Here is a 27,280-nt window from a genome sequence, read left to right as displayed (position 1 = left end):
AAATGATGATTAGGGAAATGTGTTTTGTCCCAAACAACCCAAGCCTACCTAACCCCCTGAGTTTTAGAAAAATACAAAGTTAGAACTGTTGCCATTTCTAGAGAGGTTCATAACAAACTATTACGGCTTTTGAAATGGTGGCAGTCCTCAAAATGGTACTATAAAACAGGAAGCTGAAACCCATATAGTACTAGGCCTGCATACAATAGTCTAGGCCAAATAGATTAAATTCACATAATGGGAACTGCTCCTTAGCCAGTTGGCCGTTTGTGACAGTGTTATGACTCAGTTTATATCAGTGTTTCTCTAACTGCAGTTGCTTAATTCTGTTCTGACTCAGTTATATCCTCATTTTATCCAACAAAGATTATGTATCCTTTCGGTTACCTAACCTAACCCTAATTTTGACCTGAAATAGTCAATATCCTGTTATACACCTGGTGATAGTCTGAAAACTAAATCTATGAGGTGGTAATTAGTGTGAAAAATTTGAGAGCTACTGTTTTTATTGCGTTAATTCTGCAATAATCTCTTTACCAATTAAGTTTTAGGCTATGAAAGCCTGCCAATTATTCTTCCTGAAACAGCTGGAGCCGTTTAGATACACATTAAATACAACAAATATGAAAGGTAAAGGTGTATCCATCTAGACCTCATAAACACAATATTTACGCATATCTTTAGTTCTTTGTGGAAATAATCCCTCTTTTTACTTTAGCCCGCTGCCCTTTGGCCTCTACTGGGGGCGTCCTGCTGCGTCAGCGAGTCACGTGACCGGGGTCGGAAGCGCTTCAGATCCACGTTACTTTCAACGCATCGCTCAGAAACTGGTTCGTATTTACACAATATTTCAACAAAATTGTCTGTTGTCCGCTCATATCGGTGTGTACGTGTTGTTGGTACGAGCTGCTGTGGTTTTGATCACGCACAATGGCGTATTTTAGCCATATAGCATCGAGACGTGAGTGATGTTTATAGCGGAAGTGGATGAATGACAGCGCGTGCAGGTGGATCAGCTCAACAATGCAATATCATATAACTTTAAACATCCAGAGTGAGCTTTTATAAGCCAGAGACTCAAAGTAGCCAACCAAATAGCCAAGATTGTCCCACAGCTTTTGTTAATTCGTCATCCACAAGCTAACATAAGACCAAAAGGCATTAGATTAGTGAATGATTAGAAATGTTCCTGGCTGTTCCCCCGTTCATTGACCTGGACTGAAGTTTGATTTAGACACAATAACTAATGGTAGAAACAAAACCGGTTTTACTGGTGTCTGCAGAAAACTCTCTATGACTTTGTATTTAAACAGGATAGGTCTAGTAACCTACTTTGTATTATTGTTTGTCTTTTTTTTTTTAAAATCAGTGTGTGAACAATGCACTGACAAATTGCTTTGACTAACTAGACATGACAATGGAAAACATAATGTCATAGGGCTTAGATTAATGAAAGTTTGGTCCTTCACCCTAATCTTTATTTTGGTTTCTTCAGGTCCTTAGAGTTTTTACTTTTGAACTGACATCACATGCAACACCATGATAGTGCTTACACGTGGGAGAATAAGGTTTTTATTTTGTAATAAATGTTTCGATTAGATTTGTAATGTATTTTAAATGTGGGATTCTATTCTGACTACAGGATTGTCTTATTTTATACATATTTATAAGATATTATGTTTATTTGTTGGCAGATGAAATGATGTTAATTAAATACATACCACTGAAATATCTGCCATTCAAAATTAAATTTATATTCATATTCCATGGATCATTAAAACTTAACAGAGTTTTATAGTTTTGTGGTTTAATACCACCACTCAGACTGTATAATAGACTATAAGCTCCAGGGCTCACATTAGACATTTCATTTATTGTTTTCATTTATCTTGATTTATACAGGGAGAGGTCCAATGAGCAATGAGTACTAGACTCTCTCATTCTCTTATTCATGAGCGGCCGGTTAAAATACAGTACAATACAAAAATCAAACAAAGCAAATAACTGCACAGGTCTATTTATAACAGGTGCAGGTGTGATTATAAATGTTTATTATTAAAGTGGATTAGTGGCACCAGTGTATCCAGTTTTGCATGTCCTCAAAATGTATTCCATTTGTGGAACTAAAAGTTTTTTCACATTTCAGTTTTAGTGCAGATCTTGATATCTTGTATTCAAAGTTCCCATATCACACATAGACAACACACAAGTGAGATATTCAGGCAGTCTATCAAGTAGTCCCCTATAAGTACATTTATAGTGTTGTTCTCTTTGCTAGATAGTGATGACCAGCCTACTGTTCATAGAGTTTTAAACTCATTGCGTATTATGAAACGAAGTGCTGAGTAAAAGAGAGTGTCTAAAGGTTTCAAAGTAGAGAGTGAAGTCTGCATGTATATTATAGCTCCATAATCTAGTACAGAAAGAAAGGTTGCTTTAACAGTTTATTTTCTGATAAGATATGCATTTTAAAGGATACGTTTTCAAAAAGCTAAAGCATAACAAACATAGGTGACTCTTTCAGTGTACCATTTGAAGGTGCATGATAAATACCTGCAAAACCATATTTATCTCAGTCATTTACATAGCTAACAGATATTCAAAACATTTTGGCAGAAGAATAGAAGGTCCACAGACAGGCGATCTTTAACATAAATGGCAAGATCACCTCCTTTACATTGCCTGAAACACATGTTTTACTGTCTATGGTCCTAGTACATTAAGATGATATAGAAGCTTATTCTTAAGACTGTATAGAGAGATGCCATAACAAAAAGGGTCTTCTGTCTATAACTTTCAGTCAGCATAAATTTATCATACCTTTGTTTTTGTACATGTATAGATATGCTAATTTGAAAGTTGTTGTTTTTTTTCATTTAATAATGTATTATTATTACTTATATGTTTAAAAAAGCAAACATGTGATCATAATACAAAACTATAAAACTAGCGAATAATTGATTTTAAGTTTTATTTTTAACTAATTGAAGTTGATGGTAGTAGGGCTGCAACTGAGGATTATTTTATTAATCTAGTGATCATTCTTTTGATTAATCAATTAGTTTGCAAAAGACAAACCTCTCAGGGTTATGCTTGTGACATGTTTTGCAATCTTTGAGCCCCTGTAGGCTTTGAGTGAGTGACAAGTGGATTTGACTAATCACAGTGAAATGTGAACTTTCAGAAGAAGCATTTATTTTCCTCTGCTTCTAAATTTGCAGCTCTTAGTGTCCCTGTGGAGTATTAGGCTGGGTCCTATGGTCCATACTCATGAAACACAAATTTCTTTTCTAATTTCAACGACATAACTACAGTTTTTGAGTCCTCATACATTTGCAGATAGAGGGCTGATGGTAGACCTCATGTGGAGTCAATTAATTACTTATGAACTAAATATTTTACATAATATTTACCTACATTTATTTTATTTACAAATTATATGAATACAACAAGTGTGTGTATTATGTGAAAATATGATGTAATACGGACATTTCCCACTCTAACCCTTTGACCTGAACTAAAGTTGAACAGGGCTGTATTTACGAGAAAGTTGTGGCTGTTTGCATTTGACCACTGTGTAAATGTGGTGGTGAAAGATTAGGATCCCTGACGTTACTCTCAACATGAGCCATGAGAAGAATGCCACCATGGATTTAAACATGTAATCATTAATAATTATTAAGTGTAATTTAGGGGATTTTGTGAATGATTTAGGATGTAGATCAGAGAACAATGGATGGACTCCTCAATACAAAGTCAATAATGCTTGTGCTTTAACAGGTCTTGCATCATGGTGGTTTTGTGGCTCAACAGAAAGAGCACTTATCCCTGAAATGTCTTTGCAAAGCCGTTTATGATGGCTTAAATGTGTTTTTGTGAGTGTTTTTGCAAAATTGTTGATTTTACATGACATAGAAACATAATTTCCAGAAAAAATGGCATCATTACATCTTCGGGGCAATATTTGGCACTACTATTATTGGGGCGCTGCACCAGTCTCAGTCATGTGCCCATGTGACATTCCCAGATTGTGCTCAGTGCATATTTGTCTTTTAATAAGTAAAAGTAAGAATTGAAGAACAATAAAAAATGTGGCTATTTATATCTACACAAATGTTACTACTAATTATTATTAAGGGAAAAGTTCATTTGTGATCTTTACTTCAATATAAGATACATTTGTGGATCTTTACTATGGATTTACAGGAAATACTGGTTATTGAACAGGAAGCCAAATATTAGTATCGGGTAAAAAAAATCAATATTGGACCATCCCTTATTAATAACGATAACAAGTGTATGATGTGTGGAAAATAAAAAGCAGGAAAGGTGAACTATTTTTTATTCTTACCTAACTCCACATTGTTCATTTGGGATTTTATCATTTAACCTAAAAAACAATTGATTTGCACCACAGGACTTCCTAGCACAGTTATTTTAGGACCTTACCAAATCACTCCATGAGCTGCGGGGCAGACTTCACTATCAACAGTAGAATCCTTGTATTGAGACAGGCCCTCGAGCAAAGTGCAAAGTCTAATACTGACTGTTTAATATCCCTCAGCACACAAATGACAGTAACACAGCTGTGCATAAGTGGACATAAGTGCAGATCCCAAGAGAAGACTTCTATAGGTATTTTCACTATTATGTTATTGTTTTTATTCTATAGTTTGAACTTGGGATATTTACTGGGTAAATATTTTCAAGGTTACATTGTGAAGAATTTGGTTTCAAAGTAATGTTTTATATTTGTCAATGCATAAAGGTGGTGCATTGATGCTTGCACAGTTACAATAGGTTATGTTTAAAATAGTCCCTCATTCAGCAACCTAATATGCTGCTATAGTGACAAAGTTGAAAACATTGACTGTGTGTTTTATGAGGGCAGATGAAAGGAAAGAGGAAAAAAACTGAATGTCAAAAGAATGAAGACAAATAATGAACTAAACTTGCTTATTTTATGATTGTCATGATTTACTTTAGTTCACTATGTATATTTGAAGTAATCTGTGATTTTTAAGTTTTTAAGATGATATGTTTCCTTGACTATATGACAAGCAAGTTTAAGCAATTGGTCAAATAACTTTATTTATCCCCCAGGGCTAATTTAAACACATGGAATAGTCTTGATATAGAATTGAACAGGAGAATGGGGCATGGAGGATCAGGAGGGAAGACGGGTGGTCTCGTGTCAGGGCGGTCTGATTGACAAGAGAAACAGCCTTCAGGACAAATGTGACCTGCAGTTGACAAATTTGAGAACATAGGGTGTAATTTGTCCTGGAGGATCTTGGTGCTTGTCCTCACAATGTGTTGCTTAATTAAGGGTATACACTGAGAAATGTAGATTATCCCATATAACTGCAAATGCAGTTCATGCACCATAAACAATTATTGTCATCCCCATGTTACCCATGTTGTCCCATTCCTACATGTAAGCCTTTTAGTCATGTTATACAGAATTATCTTATGACTAATGTCTTCTTTTCCTCTTCTCAGGTCATTGGATGATTTAGGCATGTTCCTATGTGTGCTGCTGCTGTTGGCCCCTCTGTGTGTGACCGCTGCCCAGGATGAGGCTCACAAACCTGGGCACGTGTCTGTGGTGGTACTGGGGGGCACTGGAGACCTGGCCCGCAAATACCTGTGGCAAGGATTCTTCGAACTCTACATAAACCAAGTCAGCAGTGGGCACAGTTTTTCCTTCTATGGTGGAGGACTCTCACCTGTCAACAAGTCCACTCCTGTGCTTTTTGAGATTTTAAAGAGCTTAAACTGCTCTAAAGATGTTTCAAAAGAGCGCTGTGCCATACTTAAAGAACAGTTCTTGCGTCTGTCAAAATACAAGCAGCTTAAGACTCTAGAAGATTACCAAGATCTATCTAAAAGCATTCAAAAGAAGCTCGAACAAGAGGGGATGGTTGAAGCAGGGAGACTGTTCTACCTCTCAGTGCCTGCTTTTGCCTATGCAGAGATTGCAGACAGGATCAATAGTACCTGTAGACCGTCAAAGGGAGCGTGGCTACGAGTGGTCCTGGAAAAACCTTTTGGGCATGATTTTAAAAGTGCACAAGTGTTAGCAACACAACTGGGAGCCTCGCTAAAGGATGAGGAAATGTATAGAATCGACCATTACTTGGGAAAACAGGTAAAGTTATGTACACAGAAGCTATTCTGATGCAATGCCTACCTAAAATACTATAGCAAAATACAATGATTACAATTACTATTTTTGTTAGAAAAATAGGCATTTTCGCTTTGATTGGGCTCGCCTCACTATATGTGTAACTGTAAGTTGGCTTGGTCTTGGTCTTGGTCTTCTTGTTGTGCAAAGAGATACAGTCCCTGACAAAAGTCTTGTCACTTATCCATGTTGTAGAAACAAAAGCTTATAACCTGACTTTAAATTAATCGATTGGTTTTAGAAATGTCTCATATGAAAGCTAAAACCCTCCCAAATTATGCTCAATATACTAAAATAAATTTGCTTCACTGAAGAAAGATTGATCATTTAATGAACACAGGTCAGATTTTGGCAAGACAAAAGTTTTGTCGCCTACAGAAAATTGAACAAATAATTTACTTCAAATACAAAAATATGTTGCATAACGTCAGTGAATGAAGTCGTGGTGCTGTGAGATCCATATTTAATATCTTGTATGACTTCCATGAGCTTGAAGGACTGCATCCACACGGTTCAACAATGATTCATACAATTTGTTGATGAAGTCATCAGGAATAGCAAAGAAAGCGTCTTACATGCCTCCCAGAGTTCATCAAGATTCTTTGGTTTTGCCTTCCATGCTTCCTCTTTCATTCTACCCCAGACATGCTCAATGATGTTCATGTCTGGTGACTGGGCTGGCCAGTCCTGGAGCACCTTGATCTTCTTCGCCTTGAGAAACTTTGATGTAGAGATAGAAGTATGCGATGGAGCACCATCCTGATGCAAAATTTGACCCCTTTTATGGTTGGGAATGTAAGAGGAGCTAATACTTCTTGATATTTTAGGCTATTGATATTTGCCTTCCACCCTGCAAAAATGTCTCGCACAGCCCCATACTGGATGTAACCCCAGACCAGGATTTTTCCGCCACTCAACTTAACTGTTTTCTGGGTGAATCTTGGATCCATGCGGGCTCCAGTAGGTCTCCTGCAATATTTGCGGCGGCTGTGATGTAATTCAACCGAGGATTCATCTGAGAAATCCACCTTCTGCCACTTTTCCAGTGTCCATCCTTTTAGCAGGCTGTGGGCCTTGGCAAATGCCACACGGTTTTTTAATTGCCTTTTCTTTAGTGCTGGTTTCTGTGCACTGATTCGACCATGGAGGCCATTTCGAGACAGAATTCTACAAAAACTGTTGTGGTTGACACAGGGACTTGAGGTGACCAGGCCTGGTGGAGTCTGCTGCAGTGGAAAAGGAGCTGGCCTTGGATTTTCGAATCAACAAACGGTCCTCCCGAGCAGTTGTCTTGTGGGGGTCTGCCGGACCTGGGCTTGTCAAAAACATCTCCAGTCATTTCAGATCTTTTTCTTATTCTTTGTACTTGACGCTGAGACACATTGAAGGTGTCAGCCACCTCAGCAGTGGATCTGGTCTTCAGCCTCTTGATAATTAACGCTTTGGGCTCAGGGTGGATCTTAGGCATGTTGTCAGAGGTCAAGTTGCAGTTGATGTGAAGGTCTGGTGTGCTGGGGTTCTTTTTATACACACCCACTAATTGATTGATCAGTAACTGATCACAGGTGAGGCTGTAATCTAGGATTGGGTGCATCATATGACAATGCGACAAGACTTTTGTCTTGTCAAAATCTGACCTTTCTGTGTTCATTAAATGATCAATCTTTCTTCAGTGAAGCAAATTTATTTTAGTATATTAAGCATAATTTGGGAGGGTTTTAGCTTTCATATGAGACATTTCTAAAACCAATCGATTAATTTAAAGTCAGGTTATAAGCTTTTGTTTCTACAAAATGGATAAGCGACAAGACTTTTGTCAGGGACTGTAGATGGGTTAAATGCCATACTGCGAAACATTCCAGGAAAAGCAAAAACATGTCAATGGAGACAAGCTAGCTAATTTTTGTATTAATTCATCTGATGATTTTCATGATGCCGATGCCGCAAATAGGTAAAAAAAAAAATTATTGTAAAAACCATTGGTATTTTTCTACCAACAGTTTAACCTATGCCATTTTTCTGTGTAACTACAATCAAATAATAAAACAAAAAACTCACTTGGCTAAATCTCACTGCTTGGCGTTTTATCAATGCAGAGTAGGAGTTTCATTGTATTTCATTTTTGGCATGTTTTCTTGTGAAGGTGGTGGCAAACATACTTCAGTTCAGGATGCAGAACAAGAAGCACCTCGACCCAATGTGGAATAAATACTTCATCGAAAGAGTGGAAATCGTTTTAAAAGAAACACTTGATGTGAAAGGTTAGTAGAAAAACTGAATAATGTTGGATTAAAACATGGTCTAGTTATATGCTTTATAGCATGTATAAAGACTAAGTTTAAGGATTGTGATAAAACTGATCATTCTTTATTATCCTGCATTTGAGTTTTGAGGGGTCAGAAAATTTCAGTTTTCACCTTTTCCTTATCTCTACCCACTTCTCTCTATTTGAAATTATTCTAAAAAATTCTGACAGGTCGCATAGCGTTCTATGACCAGTACGGAGTGATCAGAGACGTTCTGCAGAACCATCTCACGGAGGTCATGACCCTGCTAACAATGAGACTACCACTGAACCTGAGCAACAGCCAGGAGGTGCTCACGAACAAACTTAATATTTTCACATCTCTGCTGCCCCTGAGTAAGAACCAGGCGGTGATCGGACAGTACCAGGCCTACCAGAGAGAGGTCCAACAAGAGCTCAACAAAACCAAGGAACACGTCAGTCTGACTCCCACGTTTGCAGGTCTGTAGCACTTTAGGTGGGAATGATTCAAGATTCTTAATGATAATTTTTTACTAGACCAGACTTGTGAGGATGCCGTCTGGTGCAATAGACATCAAAATGACATAATACACAAGATTAAAAAAAGATAACCAGAGTCATTTATTTCGCCCCGACCACTTCCTCTAAATGCTACCACACTCGTGGTTGTGGTGGCACTTCGGGTGAAGTATGAATTCCATTCATTTAAAATGAAGAATTTGTGAGAGGTTTTGCTGCTAAAGTATTATTTAAAGTTGGTTGATTTGTATAGAATGTTCAATGTTCATGTGCACCAGTGAGTCAACACTGCAGTGATTCTCTTGGGAAGCTTTAAAACAGCTTTGTAGTTCATATAGAACTTATTTGAGGTCAAGCCCCATGCAAAATAATACAACCCAAATGACGATGGTGGTGCTAGGGCTGTCACTGTAAGTACAGCTGAAGTAAATATAGATGATAAATAAATAATACTGAAACCAAACCATACAGCAGAATTATCGCTGAAAAAGTATTCAAAATGTTCAATAAATACATAACTAATATACACAAACTGCAATGAACAAATAACAGAAGGCAACACTTATAGATAGAGAGATAGAGAGATAGATACTTGTGTCTCAGTGCAGTTTAATCGTTTGAGGAGACCATTCCATACCAGTCACAGTAATGTACAGATGAGTTGGGACAGGGCATCTGGCTTAAAAATTAGCAAATCATTACACAATTAGCAACTTCTAAACACAAAACAACTTCCATATGCAAAAATGTATATATTTTTTATACTTGATAATACAGTCATGATTCATTAGTGACCAAGGGTGTGTCTCAGTCACGCACCTGGATCCTGGTGACAGTGAAACTGGCTTTTATTTGCTTTTCTTTATAGTGCAATAACAATGAGTTTACTTTTTATCGGAAATGATTTGCATACAGGCGTCTTTCAACTGTTCAGGAAGATAAAAGATATTAGATTACAATACAACTTATTCACTCAAATGCCATACATGACAGTGGAAAGTCCTGTTTGTTTAATGTGAGTGTTTCTATTTAAGGACATTGTATAGTCAACAAGATAATGTCAACGTGTTAGGGTTCTAAAGGGTTCTAATTTCAAACATGAGGTGATTTTCTGTCATTATTGCCCACTCTTAAACTTGATCTGTATTTGACGTGTTTCAGCTGTCCTGGCCCATATCGACGAGACCCAATACGAAGATGTCCCAATTCTCATGATCTCAGGAAAACAGTTGGACGAGCGAGTGGGTTATGCCCGGGTGCTTTTTAAGGACAACGTCTTCTGTCTCCAAAATCAAAACAGCGTCCACTGCAAACCCAAACAGATAGTCTTCTACTTTGGACATGGCAACCTGAAGTACCCCGCAATCCTTGTGAGCAAAAATCTGTTCAAACCAGGTGTTATTGACAACGAATGGAAAGAAGTAACTGAACATGAAGATAAAAATGTTACAGTTTTAGGGTTGCCTATTTCAGACTATTATGTACAAACACCAAAAGTCCAAAAGGAAGCCTACACAGAGTTGATTTCTCATATATTAGCTGGACGAAGAAATAGTTTTGTCAGTACAGAAAATCTTCTAGCCTCTTGGGATTTTTGGACCCCGCTTTTAACTAGCATCACCAACACATTCCCACGAATTTATCCAGGAGGTGATGCAAACAAGGACATGCTTGACATCCTACTCAAAGGAAGAGACTTGAACTATATCAATGAAGTGGTTCTAATTAACAATGATCAAAAAGGTGGACAAACTGCTAATACTGTCCAAATCATGCAGGGCAAATTTCGGAATGATGAAATGGTCTCAGGGTGGACGGAAGAGCTAATAGAAAAGCTAGCATCAGACATAGAAGAAGCAGCAGAGAAGGCTATTCTTGAAAGTGGAGTTTTTCATTTAGCGGTATCAGGCGGGGCGTCTCCATTGGCGCTATTTCACAGACTGGCTTTGCACCATTTTGCGTTTCCGTGGAGAGATACGCACGTTTGGATGGTGGATGAACGCTGTGTAGCTTTAAATGAATTTGAATCGAATTTTCATAGCCTCCATGACCACCTACTCCAACATGTAAAGATACCATATTATAATATACACCCAATGCCCGTTCAGCTAAACCAACGCCTCTGCGTGGAAGAAGACAAAGGAACTTGGTTATATGAAGAGGAGATCAAGAAATTCGTTAATGCCTCTAGATTTCATTTTGTTTTATTAGGTGTTGGTTATGATGGTCACATAGCCTCTCTATTTCCAGGAGTTAAACCAGAGCATCATGGGGAAAGTTTCGTTGTTTTAACAGAAAGCCCAGTAAAACCTCACCAGAGAATGAGTCTAACTTTTAATGCAATAAACCGAGCACAGAAAGTGGCAATTTTATTAATAGGAAAATATAAACACGAGGCAGTAATACAGCTGAGCAGAGTGAAAGAGGAGACAACGCAGTGGCCCGTGACTTGGGTGAAGCCAGACAGTGGCAGTCTGATCTGGTACATAGACTATGAGGCATTGTTAGGGTAAACATCGGAAATTTTAGGTATTAAAGGTACACTATGCAACTTTTCTGTTGGATGATCTGCCATCTGCTTGTGTCCATGAAGAGGATGTTGCTTTGCCTGGAATGTTCCACAGTATGAGATTATAATTGCATCTTTGTATTTTTTTAATTACGGGGGTTTTATTGCCCAAAACCACAAGCATTCTTACTGCAAGTGTGGTTGCCTCTCCACAGATCTGACTTGTAATTTGGCCTAGTGGTGTCGCCTGCTAGTCGCTATGGAGTCACCCAAGTTCACTGCCGTAGTGTGGAACATTCTAGGCAAAGCAATAACATCTTCACACAGACTAGTAGAAAAGTTACATTGTGCACAAGAAATTAAACTGCTGTATGTATTCATAAATAGGTGCTGGAAAATATGGAACAAAGTTTTCATCAAAAACTATATTTGTGAGAAATAATTTATCCACTGCCAGTTACTTCCCAGTGCAAACTAAAAGAAAAGTATATTCTCAGTTTAAAAGAAGTATAATGATTTGGCCAGTTGCCAGTTGAGTAGTTGCTGACTGAACTGAAGCATTAAAACTGAATTTGCATTTATGGTTCAAATGTTTTATAAATGTGTCATTACCAGTTCTTATTGCAACTCATCACAGTATTGGTGAAAATATTTAAGAAAATATAATTTATTTTATTAAAGCAAATGAGGTGTTGAATGACATGGTAAAAAGAAATATACTGTATTTTGGACAAATTTTAAGTTTATTATATTTTAAAACAGATGTTTGTAGGTCATTTATTCACAATTCCAAAGAACTTTTGAGCTTGTAGATTTATAGGACAGTAAACCGAATTATCCACTAAATGCTACTTTGATTTGCTCCAAATGGAAGTTTTGCCGTGGATTTGACAAATGAATATATTTTACAAAGTGTGAGAGTGCTTGCTGAGTTTTAATGGTTGAGACGGGTTTGAGTAAAGAGTGCTAAATGATTGTTTGAGCATATGTCCTCGTAAAACTTAAAAGGAACAAAACAGATGTGGGTGCTCTTTAAATCTCAGGAAGTTGTGTGTATTTTTACATATACATACATTTTCTGTGTAATCTTGGACTTTTATATAATGCAAAATGACTATCTTTTACAAACTGTGACTGTTTACATATAGTTACATCGTTTTTCACAAGAGACTTAACAGCAGTGGTTCTCATCTGTTTTGGTGTTGATCCTTAATTGCCTTATTGTGACTAAAGGACCAAAGTTATTTTTAAAGTACACATTTTACTGTGACATTTGTAAAACTGTTACACTCATCTTAAAATTTTGAATAAACTCTAGCTCAACCTCACTGTGACCTAATTTGGGACCCAATCCACCAGCTGAGAATCACTGTTCCAATTAAGAATATATTTTTTATGCAAGAACCAAATGAACCTTGTGAACTCACTTATAAGGAGAGAGGTGGAAAAAATACACAAAGCTTTACTCAAGTGCAAGAATTGTTACTAGAAATTGAAATTAAAACTGAAATATTTGTTTTAAAGTGAAGATTGAGTTCAGTATGACCAGAAATACTTACAAGACATATTTGAAATATTAACAGTATGTGATAAATTGCAGCCCTAGTCTCCAAACAATATAATGATCCTTGATTGGCAAATTTTGGTTGCACAAAGCACTGACTTTTCTTTAAGGGTTAAATAAGTAAATAAAACAAACTTGGGTAATGTTATCTTGTACGTTTTCCACCTCTTCTTGGAATATACACAAATGCACCAGCAATAAATGCAGTTATATTCTCATTATGCGCTGTTTCCGTCTTCATTCTCAATCTCATGTTTCAACAATGGTTTCGACATTATCACAAGATTAATTTTTGATTTGTTTAACCTCTGTGCTTCGTTATTTACTCCCAGTTCAAATTCCAGTTCATAAACCTAATAAAAAACAGCTGCTTTTGTCAAGTGAAGATCAAAACGTGAGAAGGATTAAGTTGCTTTCCCTTTCTTCTGTTCCCATGGTTTGAAGTTACAGTGAGTGGTGGCATGGTGACTGCATTAAAGCTTAATAGGGAAGATCGTGTTTCTATGGTTTCAAGGCGGTGCAGCGGAGGTGACTTCCTGTTCGTTGTCCTCGTCGAGCCTGTTGATCAGCCACAGAGCACATTTCACCACCAAAAATCCTGAACGGAAACAGGGTTAAGATAAGGTTAAGTATGTACTGTGAAATATCAGGTCACACAGTGCAAGAGGTGTTGTATGGATGGATATAAAACAAATTAAGAAATTGGATTAAATCATTCATGTGGCAAGGACTAGATTGTTAGTTTAATTAAATCAAATTAAGTTATTCTTCATCAATTTGATTTTATTTAGTTCACAGTGCACTTGCTGTAAATATTTATTTAAAGGTTATGTAACTTTTATGGTAGACTGTCTCCATGGAGATATTAATGGTTTCTCAGTTTGACAGTAATGTATTTAATCTATGTTCATGGAGACAAGCAGGCAATGCCAAGTTACAGGTCAGATCAGTGGAGAGGCAAACCTAACACAATAAGAATGAATATATTCCATGGTCATTTTGAGTAATAAAAACACACCATTTATTAAATACAATATAGATGGATGGAATGCCATACTCATGTTTACAAAAAACATCTCCATGGGAATAAGCAAGTGACCGATATGCAAACAAAAAAATCTCACCTGTGCTTATGATAGAAACCACAGTCAGTACCAAGGACATGTAATACAACTCAGGGGTGGTCTTTGCCTATGCAGAGAGAGCAGTTATTAACTTTTGATCAAAACAGAGTAAAAGATTAAATATATACTTTTGCGTACACATGATGCTGCTGTCAAGGTTAAGATCACAGTGCTTAGGCCGTGCCCAAATGACAGAAGTCCAAACATGTAATAACACCTCCACACACTTAAAGGGACTGGCTCCAACAATGTAAATACAACCGAAAAACCTGTTCAATTAAAAAGAAAATATACATGCATTAATATGCCGTTCAGTTTTCTTTTGGGTGAAATTTTGAATACATTCATATTTTGTTAATAATTGCTATAGTAAAATGAGTGGTTCAGAAACCCATACACTTTGTGGCTAATGATAATAAAATGATATGCAACAATTATATAGGCCTATGGAGTAATAAACTGTTATCTTACATACAGTGAGGAAGTGGTAAAATGGTTATAAGAAGTTCATTTATGTATCTGTTGTGAGTATATGTTATACTATCACAGGCTGTGCATTTCCATGAACACAAATATTTGGGAACCTTGTTAGAGCTGACAGATACTACTGATTACTACTACTGATTTTGTGTTGTTGGAAAATATAGTGGCATGATTGAGCAACATAACATTATAATAAGCTAATAAATAAAATAATCAACAGAACCCTCATTTTAATCCATGTAATCAAATCATAAGCCCTTACCTGCAGCTATGCAAGAGAGCACTATAGAAGCTGAGAGGTTATTTAGAAGAGGCTCTTTGCAATATCTGGAAGACTTTGGTCTGCATAAATACATAAATACAATGAGGATGAAATGAAAAGAAAAAATAATAGTATGTACATTTTTTTTTTTTTTTTCAAGCCAGCCATATGATCACCTTGACAAGACATAAAGCTGTGGTCCCAGGACAAGTGCAGTAAACATGGCATTGACTATTTGGCTGTAAAATTGATAATAATAATCAACTGATTTATATTTAAAACTACACCAATATTTTATAGTCTAAAAATTACTAAATACACTTACAATTTGAGCCTCTGACTTCTTGGTAACTGTCTGCAGCCAAAAGTAAGCCATAAGAATTAGAAAGTAAAGGAACATGGATATCCTTGTCCTATTCTTTTGCAACACAAGTGTCCATTTTAATCAACTCTAAAGCCCAAGTGGCTTCAGTACAGCCGGTGAGTATAGTATTTCACCACGCAGCAGCCACTAGACCAAGTATACAGCCTCGTCTACTGTTCAATATGCCTTGTATTTTTAACATGGCTGGGCATAGGGAGATAAATAAAAAAGATAGGCTTATGAAAAGACTAAATTCACTCTGGGTTGGGTTCAAAATGATAATGTTTTAGACTTCTTACACATAGTTAGACATATTTTATTTATCCACAAGGGAAATTTAGACTACTTGGACACAGTAGTTTGCACAAAAATAAAAATAATTAACTATAAAAAATAGTAAATGATATATTAAATAAAGCAAAGGGAATACTATGTATATATACAAGTAGAATAAAATAAAAGTGAATCAAATGGCAGCTGGTCTATAGAGGCACTCCCTAACTTGACCTAGATAAAAAATAAATAAATGTAAAAATATATATATAAAGTTGTTATTTTGTATTAGGCTATATGTTTAATATTTTGTTTAAAATTGACCGTGTATCTGATATTTTTATCATGTTAAATGTGCTCATACCACTTTCAGTCATCATGTGTTTGGCATTTGGGTGCACTGGGTCAAAGCGACTTAATGCCTTAAGTTTGCAGAAAATTTGACGTCATTACATTGCTTCTGCCCATTATTTTACATTACAGCCGTAAAATACGTCTTGGGGGCTGTAGGGTGACCTGAATGGATAACAATAGAGCTGTGTGCTATACAGCTATGGCAAGTTCAACTTCAAGTCAAAGTACGTCCGAGGAACAGTTTTTAGGGAGTAATATGTCTTCTCTTCAGCGGGACCCTGAAGAGAAGGCACAAGGCTGAAATGAATGCATCTGGTGAAATCCTACGGCTCTTGTGTTGATTCACACACTGGCTAGCAACTTTCGCCTAAACCTCCACACTGGAGAGACGAGGGGAGTCCTAAAGACACCGGGGGTGCTGCGGCCGGAGGCACTCGCTCGCTGCTCTATCCGCCTCCGCCCGCCTGTTGCTGGGCGTAAAGGTTTTAGGTCTTAAGTCTACCTGGTGCCCTAGTGCTAATATGGACTGGCTGTAACTTTAAGATTGAAATGGGAAGTGAGATTAAGACTAGTTTTACAACCAGCTCGTGCATTCAGCTCCCGGACATTGTGTCGCGAACTTGACTGGACCGGGACCAGTTTCATCTCTTCATATTGGAGACAACTAACAACAGGGCAGTGGGTTGAGGAGATGCTCAGCATCAGTCCCCTGGAGAAGAGGCTTGTTTTCGTTAGTTATGGGCAAATCTGCCAGCGGAGCTTCACAGGTCAATAGTGTTAATAGTTAAATAGTGCGTAACTGAGCTCGGAGCCGACGGAGCTGCTCTGGTTGTTCTGTCGTGTGCGGTAGGAGCGGCGCTGGTGCCGTGTGTTCGTGTTGTGACTGTCGCCTCTTATTGTAGTTTTGCTGACGTTGGAGCTGGGTGTGAGCAGTGAATCAAATTGTGCGTTTGTACACCAGGACTAAACTAAGATTAAACTAGGATTAAAACAGGACTATCACAATATTTAACTAATTTGATCCCCGGTAACAGTAAAGAGGAGCATACATTGACATTTGTTTTGCCAAAATAAAGAAAACCATGTTAGCTAATGACCATAAAAAAAAAAAAAAGATAAAAGTCCCTCAGAGAATTCACAATGTTACACGCTCTTTTGACAATTTTATTTATACCATCCATCCTAATCCCGGTGTGTCCCAATTTGGAATTTTGAAAAAAAAAAAAAAAAAAAAATCTGAAAAAAAAAAATCAATATTAAAAGTTTGAAATCTCAGTCTCTTATCAGCTATGTGGTGACTAACGAATGTAACTACGTGGTGAGTTAACATATTAACTTAATCCCAGAAGAAAATGGATGAAAGCGGGAATATTGCTATCCTTTTATCCATTATCCTTCTAATGGTAAATAAAGGACCGAACCAAGGTGAAGAATCCCGAACACAAACTGCACCAACAGCCCTGGACTGAACACTAAAGAACGGAGACATGTGTAAAAAAAAAATAAAAAATATGGACAGAGAGGAAACCAAACAACAAAAAATAGGATTCTAAAGTCATTAATGCAAAGAAACTTTTTTTATGGGATTTGTGCTCAAAAGTGAAATCCTACACCTCACTCATGTAATGTTGATGGGAGCCCAAAGGAAGGAAAGACCAAAAAAATGTAACCAAATGGAGAAGCGCACATCTTTTTAAAACCCACATCATTTGGAATAATCTTGAGATAAAATATATTTTAGTAATCCCTTTTAAGGGTAATTCTCCCTCTGCATTTGACCCATTCATTATCAACAAAGAGCTGCTGGGGCAGCCTGTCAGGAGCAGTGAGCTGCTGCCATACACCTGTGCAGATTCTGCACAGAAAGGAACCTTCTTGCTTTGAGTGAGTGCTCAGCCACTCATCTTGACCAGTTTTGGTCCAAGGGTTGAGGCCCTTGTGTTCTGTCACTTTTTTGTGGTCTGAATGTATTAGTTCTGACCCTTTGATGTTTGATTTGTGACCAACATAATCTTACAAGGATCTTTCACTGCTGCAGGTTTCACAGGTTTTATTGGTCTGTTCATGCAGATTTTAACTCAGGTAGGTGACATTTCTGTGTGAATCTGAATATGCTGAGGATTTTATGTTACAGTCTAAGGTTTTAGTTTTAGGTCTAAACTGGTTCGAAAGTGGGCCATATTCTAAATGCTGGGTCACTTTTTTGGAGACTGCTGGTCTCTTTTAGTCTAATCTGGTCTAAATGTCTAAATGTCTAAAGGCCAGATTAAATGTTTACACCATAATTTCCACAGGTTGCACTTGGGCTTGGGCCATTGTGTGTTTTTGGTGTATGCCTCGACTGGTCTAAATATGGGTCAGATTTAAACAGGCTGGTAAAACATATTATGGTTGGGTGAAACTGAAATTACTTACTGTAAACTAAGCCTTCAACAGTTTCATTTTGGAGTTAAAAAGGTCTGAAAACTGACTTCAGCTCTGGGTTGTGTGTATGTTTTATATTTGGTTTGGTCTGAACTGGTCTAAACGTGGGCCAAATTTGGACTGCATTATAGAGTGTGATGGTTCTGGTCCTAACCCTTACACTAAACCGAGAGTCTAATAGTAGTATCCTAATCCAGCTCTTCCACAGATTTGCACAGGGTCTGTTCATTTTAACCAGTTTGAAATATGTTGACATTTCTGTTTAAACATTGTATTAACTTTACAGGGTTAAAGGTTAAATCTCATATTAATATTGCCATTGTGTATGTTGTAAAACTGTTTCAGGTTTGTCTTGTGAAATGACAGTTCTAACCCTAACTAGTCTGACTCTTCTTATTGCAGCTCTAATCTGTTTTACTTAACTTTTAAACTAGTCTTCACGGGTCCAAAGGCTGCTGTTTATGGCGAGTATGTCTGCACGCACTTACTAACACACTAACTCTGTACAAGCACGGGTGGTGAGTCTAATCCAGCCACAGAGGGCGCTGTGTGTGTCCCTCTGTGCCAGTCCCCAGCCTGGATAAATGGAGAGGGTTGCTTCGGCGTAAAACCTGCTTCTTGTAGCCTGGTCTTGAAGTGTGTATGGCAGGTTTTTCTAATTATTTTTACTGGGTTTGGTGATATTTACTTGTGATGAATATTTATCATAGTTTTACATCAGTTTTGTGTTAGTTTCTGGACAAAAGTTGAAAAGAAAAGCACAAAAATAAAGGACATAGTGGTTCTAAAAAGGAATACGTCTGTTATCAAAACTTTCAAATGCAGGGATAATTGAACTATTGTGTAATTTTAGACACACGCCTTTTTCTCAGTATGGTTGCTAGGTAAGTTATGAATCTGCTGTCCGTGTTCAACCAGGAAATAAAATTAGAAATCTTAATAAATATAATTGCTAACATGCCACTTTAATATATTGACTGTACCAACTTAAATATGTATTTTATCTTGTAGTTTTAAAGTTATATTTATAGGTTTGATTTAGTCAGTCATTGCCAAAATGCCTCCTGCTGCTAGAATAAAAAGTACATCTGTAAATACAATAATGTTGAATAAAATGTGTAATGTGTGTAGAATTTAGAAAGAAAACAAAAATGTTTCTCAAACAAAATTCAACATGGGGAAATCTGACGGCTGTGCTATACTTGTGAATTTTTGACTTTTGACTGAGTTTTACAGAGGAAAACCCAAGAACCACTTACCCCGAGCAGTGGCGCCATCTGGAATACAAGAACCAGACCTCCAGATTCACAAGATTCAAACAGAACCAGGTGTCCTTTTTTGATGACTGTGAACAGATTTGTGATTTATTGAAATTTCAGATACATTTAAATTGCCTTTGATTTCACTTTTGAGTCTGAGTTCTTTATTTTTAATTAAGTTGAAAACGACAGAGTAAATGTTTTCTTTACTAAGTCCCACTTGATTGTTTTATGGGATAGGCTATTATTTTTTTTTTTTTTTTCTGAAAAGTCATAAACCTGTCCTACCCCAGTCAGCTGAACCGGACCCCGTTGCTATGGTAACCGGTAGCCTGTCTTGTTTTGAGGTTTTTCTGTCATGTTAATTGTTAAACGTGTTGTGATATTCAGATAATAATCTTTTTAGCTTTTTAATAGTCTTTTTTAACTGAGGTTTGTACTTTTGTCTCACAAGAGCTCAGTTATTTAATAAATGTATGTGAGCCCAGGCTTGTTGTCCGCATACGAGCCAAAAGCAGAAAGACCTGAGGCGGAGAAAGAAGCGGAACTTTCACCTGAGTTACTGGTGTGGAGCTACGAGACACGGGTACAAATACATAACACAAATATAAACAGATACACAACCGGAGCACCGTCCTGCATCTATGGAAGTGTAAGATCTTATTACAGATCCATACGTTTATCAGATTATTAGACTCACACGCAGCTGTACTCAGGTTAGTCTCGGTTCTTCAAGTTTTATTACCCAATGTTTGGTAGTTTCTATTAGGTTAAGAAACAATATTTATCAAGACTACAAAAAGGACATGGGTAGGAGTGGGTAACTCTGTTCAGTAGGCTATATCAAAATAAGCTTCATCATGGAAGTTTTCCGTGATTTTTATACTGTTAAATGATATATTGATGACTATACAAATAATACATATAAATCACATATAAATCAATGGCGTAGATTCACAGACTGTGTATGAAGTTTAAGTGTAGACTACAGCTCTATACCACAAGATGGCACTGAAATAGAAACGGTGCAAAACCCTCCGGAGCACAAGAGGGCGCGCTAATTCGTTTTTGTTGACACTGTTTTTGCCGCGAGATTCATTTTGTTTTTACTCCTTAAAATAAGTAATCATTTGGCTTCTTTTCTGGTTTAAATAGCGGTACAAACTATTCCTCCATTCGCTCTATTTAATTAATTTCTTCATTTCGAAACGCCATGTCCCTTGATAAAGACGAGACGCACCAGGTAGAAACTTATCATGACATTTTAGTAGTCAGATCAAGTAATTCCTCCAAATGATTCTCTTTGTTGGATTGTAACTTCATTTACTTTACATTAAAGAGGTTGAAGGCAGCAGTACATTACACAGTGGGTCGTCTGTGTCTGAAGATCGGACAGGAGCAAAGTAAAGAGTTCAGTCGACAAACCATCGCAGCTATAGCAGAGACTACTTTCAGACAATGTGGTAAGAATGCAGTGTAGTCAAAAGAATATTACTTCTAAACATCTCCTAATATTGAATACAGATAGTGTAATAACATAAATTTACCTTTTGTATGTCAGATCTAATAAGTTATTCAATATTAACCCCAGCACTAAATGTTATTTGAAATTATTCTAAATACATTCTATATCTATTCTATATATATCTATATACATTGTATATTTATGTTTTTCTTTTTCAGAAAACTTTGCCAGGGACTTGGAGGCATTTGCCAGGTAGGTATTAAATGTGTGCTAATCTTAAATGGCATATTATGTAAAAATCTACATTTATGAGCTTTTAACCACACTGTTCACTAATCCATCATTTACTGATGTTGTTGATTTGTATTTCAGTTGATTCGTATAATGTATTGACCTACATTCAAGATATGGCTTAAATTTCTGTTTTCACCCACTCCCTATCTCCACTCACTAACATGTTTGATGAATAAAATGCAAAAGTGTTCCTGAAAATTTGCTTGTATTCTTAAATAAAATGTAAACAAAACTAATTCATCCTTTTTCAGACATGCAAAAAGAACCACTGTGTCTGCAGATGATGTCAAACTTGTGGCTCGTCGCAGCACAGCTCTAGTAAGTAATTTTACTTATTAGATTTAAAAAGTAAAATGACACATTTTGAAAACACAAACTTTATTTTTCAGTCCATGTACATACAGAACAAAAGTGAAGAACTAAACCAGGAAAAGAAGAGCACTGGGAAGAGGAAAAGTAAAGACACCGAGGAGAGCAGAGACCAAGGACTATAGGCACAAGCAGCCCTGAACACTTCACCTCAGATCAACATGTAAATAAAATACTTACACAAGAAAACTACCCATGGTTATTCTGCTCAACTCTTTGAATGGGGACTTTGGATTCAGATTGGAGCTACATTCTTATGTTACTGCATTAGGTAGAAAAGATGCTATAAATATTGCTTTGTGTTAATACCAAAATTTTAGGCACTGTCTACCATGTATAAAGACTTAACTTCTATCCAGGAGTTTTGGATTGCTGAAGTTTCTTTTAAGAGGTGCACTTGAGCTTTTTTGATGTAAGGTTTGTCTCCACGGAAAGGTTGTTGCTTTGACGTTTCCATAGTAGGGCATTTAAATTTGACATCTCAATGGAGAAAAGTATGTGGTACCACAAGGCCCAGTTACAGGCCAGATTTGTGGAGCAGGGAATGCACGTTTTTCAAGTCTTGGGAGTTTAAAATAAATACTATGACATACTGTGCAACAATACAGGCAAATCAATAACATCTCCACAGAGACGAGCCAAACACTATACCCTTCATCAGAAAAGTTACATCTTGCACCTTTAAAAGGAAATGAAACACTGATACAATTGACAAACCTAAACACTCCTAACCCTAAGTCTGGTTAACCACACAGCATCACGGACAAGCCACATAAAGCAGTTAGGAGACAGGTACTACCCCATTTCACTCAAAGTGTGGGAACTTCCATCTTCTTCCTTCAGACTCCTTCAGGCAAGACCTCGACCAGCACAGCCCAAGGTCCCTGGATATGTGAATCGAATTAGATTGTATTTATTTGACTCAAGTAATATCAACTAATAAGCATATATTCAAATGAGCTTTATTTAAACAACTCCCTTCATTTGACATTTTCTTTAACACCTCAAACAACAGAGCTACGGGGAGCAATTGGACACACCACTCCACGTTCGCACACGATAACATTCGCGTCCCCAGTGTCTTCAACAGGTGTCACCCACATCAATACACACTTACAGATCAGGGCAAGAACATAAAAAGCACACACCATTCAAATCAGATAATATAAGCAATACAAATATTCAGCACAACATTCCACTACATTTGATATTTCTGCACTTGATCGACATACTTGAGAGTAAGGAAAACTTGCAAAAGGTAAAAAAAAATATCTTGAAGTATTATTAAATGTCCATGTTAGGGGAGGCGCTTGTAGCATGTGCAGCTTCCACTCACACACTCAAAGCAGTCAGATTTGGGCTCTTACACTGCACAAAAACAACCAGTCCGTATCACGCGTCTCTCGCTCTGATCGCTCACTCATTGCTTCACTCTTCGCCACAAGTCATCCGCAACGCACTCAGTTCTTAAAATGTCAGTCAGCTGCGCAGTTCTCTCCATTCTGTTTTTAAAAAAGTGGATAAAAGTGAAAACACCCACCGTCTTTCAGAACATGCGAAGTGAAGTTCTGTGATGGCATAGCATTTACAGATGGGAGAGGGACAATGAACGCGATATCACCCCAAGAATGCTGCCAAAGAGGAGCTTCCTCGCAGGGAAATGGAAGAGAGGTGAACTGCAGAAGAGATTTTCAATCAAGGCTTTTCCAGAACTTGACTGCAAATAAAGTTGCACTTAAAACATTTACGTTTCAACCAGATTCTTCCCAATGCAAGATTGCCTTCATAGGAGATGAAATGCCAGATAATGGTGAGCTACAGACATTCATGCATTTTCAAATGATTATATAACATTTCACAATACATGCATTAGAGAATCCAGTTGAAATGGATACACACAAACAAATGAGACATCAAAAATAGCACTTAAGTCGGACATCCTCATAAACAATCACTTCGACACTTTCTAAATTAAATCTTTAGCATTTTTCTCAAATGTACAAAAACATCTTCCACAAAATGTTAAGTTTCACATACGCATTACACCAGAACTAAACTCTCTCTCACAATACTTACCATATGATCACTTAACTTACATACCCCACCCAGACGACTTTGACTCCATACTGGACCCAAACCCTGAGCTAAACCCGCTCCCTCCAGTCGCAGAGTTAGACCCTGTACCCCAGCCCAGACTGGCTGAGCTGCTGCCGTAGTTGCTGTTGCCTGTATTGAAAGACTGGTTCTGGTCTCTATTGGTGGTGGTACCAGTGGTGGTGCTCCCAGAGTTGGATGTTTGCTGCTGACTCGCCAACATCCCCATCATCCCCCAACTACTCTGCAGCGCTGCCGCCATCATGGCAGGGTTCAGGTTGAAGGAACTGAAATTTGCCAGACTATTGTTGGTACTGCTCCCTATCCCACTGCGGTTGCCACCAAATGCTTGAGCAGCAAAACCGTTGCCAAACCGGGCTGTGCGGTCATACTGCCTATTGCCATGTTTAGGTTCAGCATTTGAAATATGAACGCTGACGCCTTTGATTATTAGGTCCTCCCCACAGAGAGACTGGGCAACCTGAAAGGTAAAGATAAATACTTTAGCACAAATAAGACTGACAACGTATAACCCACCACAAGTTTTGGTTCCTATATCAGTGGTTCACAAATGATGGTTCAGATTATCAGGATTCTAAAAGATTACCAGTTAAGTTAAATTTGGATGAAGTTAATTCCTTCTTTTGGTCTGAAAATCATATTTGTGCGGTAGACCATATAGTTGGGTAAGGTTTTAGTCACACTTTCGTGAAAAGTAAAACTGGTTTAGTCCAGGTTTTGGGGCTGATCCTGGCATAAATCTATCTAGCAATAAGAATCGTGTTAGATGTGTTGAAATATCCGAATGGCACATAGTAGCTATTTTACCTGGTCGTCTGCGAAAGTGACAAATGCAAAAGCGCGAAAAGGCTTTGGGATGAAGACGTCAGTGACCTCTCCGTACTGCATGAAGAACTGCCGCAGGTCGTCTGTGGTCATGTCCTCTGTGCAGCGACCCACAAACACCTTTCTGCTCCTCAGAGGCTCATCCGGACCTTGCTGTTATTAAATCAAGACAGTTCAATTTACAAACCAAGCCTCAGTTTTCTCACCAGTATCTGTATCTACAAAGTAACTACAAACAAGGACTATTTTCTCATGTCTTATTTTGCTTTGACAATTGCTTTGTTTAAATCAGCACAAGCTTCAATGTACAATCTCTCTTGTGGGTATTAGACCAATTCCAGACAAACTCTGGTTCTGGAGCATTTCTAAAGCAAGGATTCTTCTAGCAATTTTAAAGCCCAAATAACGCATAATATTACATTTCAAGATGTTACAACTAGGTTTATAATCAGCTAAATTTTTCAAACATGCCATAGTCTAAATATCAACAATACAAATGTGCCAGCTCAATTTAAACAGTCAAATACTGTGTTGAATATTGTGATATAAAATTACACAGAAATTGTTACATTATTTACCTTAGAATTTGGATGTTTGCAGTCACACCATCTCCCATCGATCATGTGCCGCTGGGAGATCACCTTCTCTTGTGCGTCGTATTCAGCGAATCTCACAAACCCAAATCCTTTCGAGTTACCTCCCCTTTCACGTTTAACCTGAGATAGCATAAAAGCATAAAAGTCATTACAAAGAAAATAATAAAATCTCTAGTAATTACATATAACGTGAGTTAGTGGTAATAATTCAAAACCCTCACCTGAACCATGATGACCTCTCCAAACGTGCTGAAGTAGTCCTTGAGGTCCTGCTCTGTGGTTTTCCAGGGAAGACCCAAAACGATGAGGTCAGACGTCTTCATATCTCCTCTCTTCATTTTCACAGCAGACGAAGCATCAGTCTCATCCATTTTCCGCTTGTTATCTGAACATGATAACATCAAGTATTAAAATTTACTAGGACTAATATTGTTGGCACAATATTGTTATTGTTAAAATGGATCACGTTAATTCAACCATCTCAACCATTTGCAATGGACGCACTAATAACAGATGAGATAGATAAATATATATAGACCTAAAAGACACTACTCACTACAAAATAGTGAAATGTGGCAACTACTTGTATTGTTCAGTTTATTACATATTTGTCTGTCAGTATTAATAGTTCCTGTTGATGGAAGTAAAGCCTAACATTACCACTAAACAGAATCCAGCAAAGTTAATATTATAAAATGAGCCATTAATGCTGTAACTCTCACAATTCTATTTAGCGTGTCAATAAATGTATACATAAACAAGAATATATAAGAAATAATTACAAAATAAAGCTAAAGGAAAATTATAAAGGAATTTAAAATCTTAAGGAAATTGCTTTAAAATGGACTTAAGCACAAACATTTGAATTGGCATGCGGCGTAATGGATGAATGAATGGTGTCCTTTAGGGGGCGTGCCCAACCATTCATGTTATTCCATTTGCGCCTAACCATAAACAAGCAACTATATACCTATTATTGTGTGTATACTCAGTAGGATTCAAAGTATGCTCACCTTTCGGATAGTTGACCACATATACGATATTTCCCCACCCGTTTTCGGGCGCGTGCAAGATGCCTTCAACCAGGCGCACACCCCGCATGCACTGGGACACGGGGCTCCTGAACCGCAGGCCGCACGCGCCGGGGAACTGCGCGGCAACCGTGGATAGCAGCACCGTGCCATCATCTTCGGACGGTATCTCCATCGGCTCCTCATTCTCCTCCTCAGCCACACGAATGTACACTTCAGCCATTGTGTTTTCCACTTTGCGTCCTCTTCGTGAAAACTCCAGTCAAAACAATGCTAAAGTTAGCTGTTAGCTCACTATCAGTCCAGAGTGGCGGCTAACCTTAGCACACGGCTAACAGGACTCAATTCGTCACACGTAAATAGCAATACAATAAAGGCCTTAATGGAAAAGATCGCTTAAAACAAGGCTGTATTGACTTTTGAAAGAAAAATTACCACGATCAATGCTCGATTTAGGCTCCGCTTGGACGAAAACACGGGCCTTGTTGCTCCTTTGTTCGCAGGACGGAGGTCTGTGTCGTAAACAGTTCAAATGTGCCTCCGAAAGAAAACTGCGCTAGAAAAGTCCACATCCGACACGGCAAGAAATCACCGGGGAAATCAAAAACGTGTTGTTAAAGTGCAAAAACATAAGCTATGCGCCTGTCGCGTCAATAACTCAAATCTGTAAACACGCTGTTATTAAAAAATACTTTCTCCACGAGGCAAAAATGACACGACCACGCAAGGCCTATCAAAATGGCATTACCCGTGCAAAGCGGAAGTACGTCAATCATCTGGGCGGCGCGTAAACGGATACATATAATTCAAACTTCTTTTTTTTTAAACAATAATTAATAGAAATGTAGTCAAACAACAATAACAACAATAATAACAATACTAATAATAATACTAATAATCATTTCATGCTGTGAGTGCAAAATAATTCACATTTTATATAGCTTCATCAAATAAAGACAAATAATACATTAACGTTAGTGGATCAATTGAGCGCACT

The 27,280-nt window shown here is 37.6% G+C and overlaps 4 protein-coding genes across 6 annotated transcripts; 2 read left to right on the top strand and 2 right to left on the bottom strand.

The window, feature by feature from the left end:
• The first annotated feature begins 724 nt into the window (after positions 1-724).
• Positions 725-13,266, top strand: h6pd (hexose-6-phosphate dehydrogenase (glucose 1-dehydrogenase)). 2 transcript variants are annotated; one of them, XM_055160070.1, is made up of 5 exons: positions 725-830; positions 5,503-6,151; positions 8,331-8,448; positions 8,664-8,933; positions 10,134-13,266. In XM_055160070.1, exons 2-5 carry the CDS (start codon positions 5,522-5,524, stop codon positions 11,483-11,485), a joined length of 2,370 nt encoding a protein of 789 aa, XP_055016045.1. In that variant the 5' UTR covers positions 725-830; positions 5,503-5,521; the 3' UTR covers positions 11,486-13,266. The 2 variants fall into 2 exon arrangements, with proteins under 2 accessions (XP_055016045.1, XP_055016044.1); XM_055160069.1 differs by lacking the exon at positions 725-830 and adding an exon at positions 4,542-4,635.
• Positions 13,267-13,311: 45 nt separating this feature from the next.
• Positions 13,312-15,290, bottom strand: LOC129410996 (uncharacterized). The gene is made up of 6 exons (XM_055160339.1): positions 15,256-15,290; positions 15,091-15,153; positions 14,915-14,994; positions 14,308-14,438; positions 14,170-14,236; positions 13,312-13,643 (listed from the first exon to the last, which is right to left on the bottom strand). The coding sequence occupies exons 1-6, from the start codon at positions 15,288-15,290 to the stop codon at positions 13,555-13,557; spliced, it is 465 nt and encodes a 154-aa protein (XP_055016314.1). The 3' UTR covers positions 13,312-13,554.
• A 5,317-nt stretch (positions 15,291-20,607) lies between these two features.
• cenps (centromere protein S) lies at positions 20,608-21,908 on the top strand. Its single transcript, XM_020934093.2, has 5 exons — positions 20,608-20,831; positions 20,928-21,051; positions 21,272-21,305; positions 21,599-21,665; positions 21,737-21,908. The coding sequence occupies exons 1-5, from the start codon at positions 20,802-20,804 to the stop codon at positions 21,839-21,841; spliced, it is 360 nt and encodes a 119-aa protein (XP_020789752.1). The 5' UTR covers positions 20,608-20,801; the 3' UTR covers positions 21,842-21,908.
• Positions 21,707-27,028, bottom strand: tardbpb (TAR DNA binding protein b). Of its 2 annotated transcripts, XR_002319025.2 has the most exons (6): positions 26,266-27,028; positions 25,474-25,637; positions 25,235-25,372; positions 24,639-24,809; positions 23,257-24,291; positions 21,707-22,600 (listed from the first exon to the last, which is right to left on the bottom strand). XR_002319025.2 is itself a non-coding variant. In XM_020934092.2 (5 exons), the coding sequence occupies exons 1-5, from the start codon at positions 26,504-26,506 to the stop codon at positions 23,809-23,811; spliced, it is 1,197 nt and encodes a 398-aa protein (XP_020789751.1). In that variant the 5' UTR covers positions 26,507-27,028; the 3' UTR covers positions 22,663-23,808. The 2 variants fall into 2 exon arrangements, 1 of the variants encoding a protein (XP_020789751.1); XM_020934092.2 differs by lacking the exon at positions 21,707-22,600 and having other exon boundaries at positions 22,663-24,291.
• Between the last annotated feature and the right edge of the window lie 252 nt (positions 27,029-27,280).

This window comes from Boleophthalmus pectinirostris, unplaced genomic scaffold (genome assembly GCF_026225935.1).
Source record: "Boleophthalmus pectinirostris isolate CB_2022bp ecotype Guang Dong unplaced genomic scaffold, ASM2622593v1 HiC_scaffold_3, whole genome shotgun sequence".
Taxonomy (NCBI): domain Eukaryota; kingdom Metazoa; phylum Chordata; class Actinopteri; order Gobiiformes; family Gobiidae; genus Boleophthalmus; species Boleophthalmus pectinirostris.
This window is presented reverse-complemented; position numbering and strand designations above follow the sequence as displayed.

What these genes read in the sequence shown, in the direction of transcription:
- LOC129410996 (XM_055160339.1), bottom strand. Translation starts at nt 15,290, where the DNA reads ATGGCTTACTTTTGGCTGCAGACAGTTACCAAGAA. An exon ending in CTGCAGACAGTTACCAAGAA is followed by an intron (nt 15,154 to 15,255) that starts GTCAGAGGCTCA and finishes TCAATTTTACAG; the next exon opens with CCAAATAGTCAATGCCATGT. An exon ending in GGTTTCTATCATAAGCACAG is followed by an intron (nt 13,644 to 14,169) that starts GTGAGATTTTTT and finishes GTTTCCGTTCAG; the next exon opens with GATTTTTGGTGGTGAAATGT.
- tardbpb (XM_020934092.2), bottom strand. Translation starts at nt 26,506, where the DNA reads ATGGCTGAAGTGTACATTCGTGTGGCTGAGGAGGAGAATGAGGAGCCG. An exon ending in GAGAGGTCATCATGGTTCAG is followed by an intron (nt 25,373 to 25,473) that starts GTGAGGGTTTTG and finishes ATGCTATCTCAG; the next exon opens with GTTAAACGTGAAAGGGGAGG. An exon ending in GCAAACATCCAAATTCTAAG is followed by an intron (nt 24,810 to 25,234) that starts GTAAATAATGTA and finishes ATTTAATAACAG; the next exon opens with CAAGGTCCGGATGAGCCTCT.
- h6pd (XM_055160070.1), top strand. Translation starts at nt 5,522, where the DNA reads ATGTTCCTATGTGTGCTGCTGCTGTTGGCCCCTCTGTGTGTGACCGCT. An exon ending in ACCATTACTTGGGAAAACAG is followed by an intron (nt 6,152 to 8,330) that starts GTAAAGTTATGT and finishes TTTCTTGTGAAG; the next exon opens with GTGGTGGCAAACATACTTCA. An exon ending in TCTGACTCCCACGTTTGCAG is followed by an intron (nt 8,934 to 10,133) that starts GTCTGTAGCACT and finishes GACGTGTTTCAG; the next exon opens with CTGTCCTGGCCCATATCGAC.
- cenps (XM_020934093.2), top strand. Translation starts at nt 20,802, where the DNA reads ATGTCCCTTGATAAAGACGAGACGCACCAG. An exon ending in GACTTGGAGGCATTTGCCAG is followed by an intron (nt 21,306 to 21,598) that starts GTAGGTATTAAA and finishes ATCCTTTTTCAG; the next exon opens with ACATGCAAAAAGAACCACTG. An exon ending in CTCGTCGCAGCACAGCTCTA is followed by an intron (nt 21,666 to 21,736) that starts GTAAGTAATTTT and finishes TTTATTTTTCAG; the next exon opens with TCCATGTACATACAGAACAA.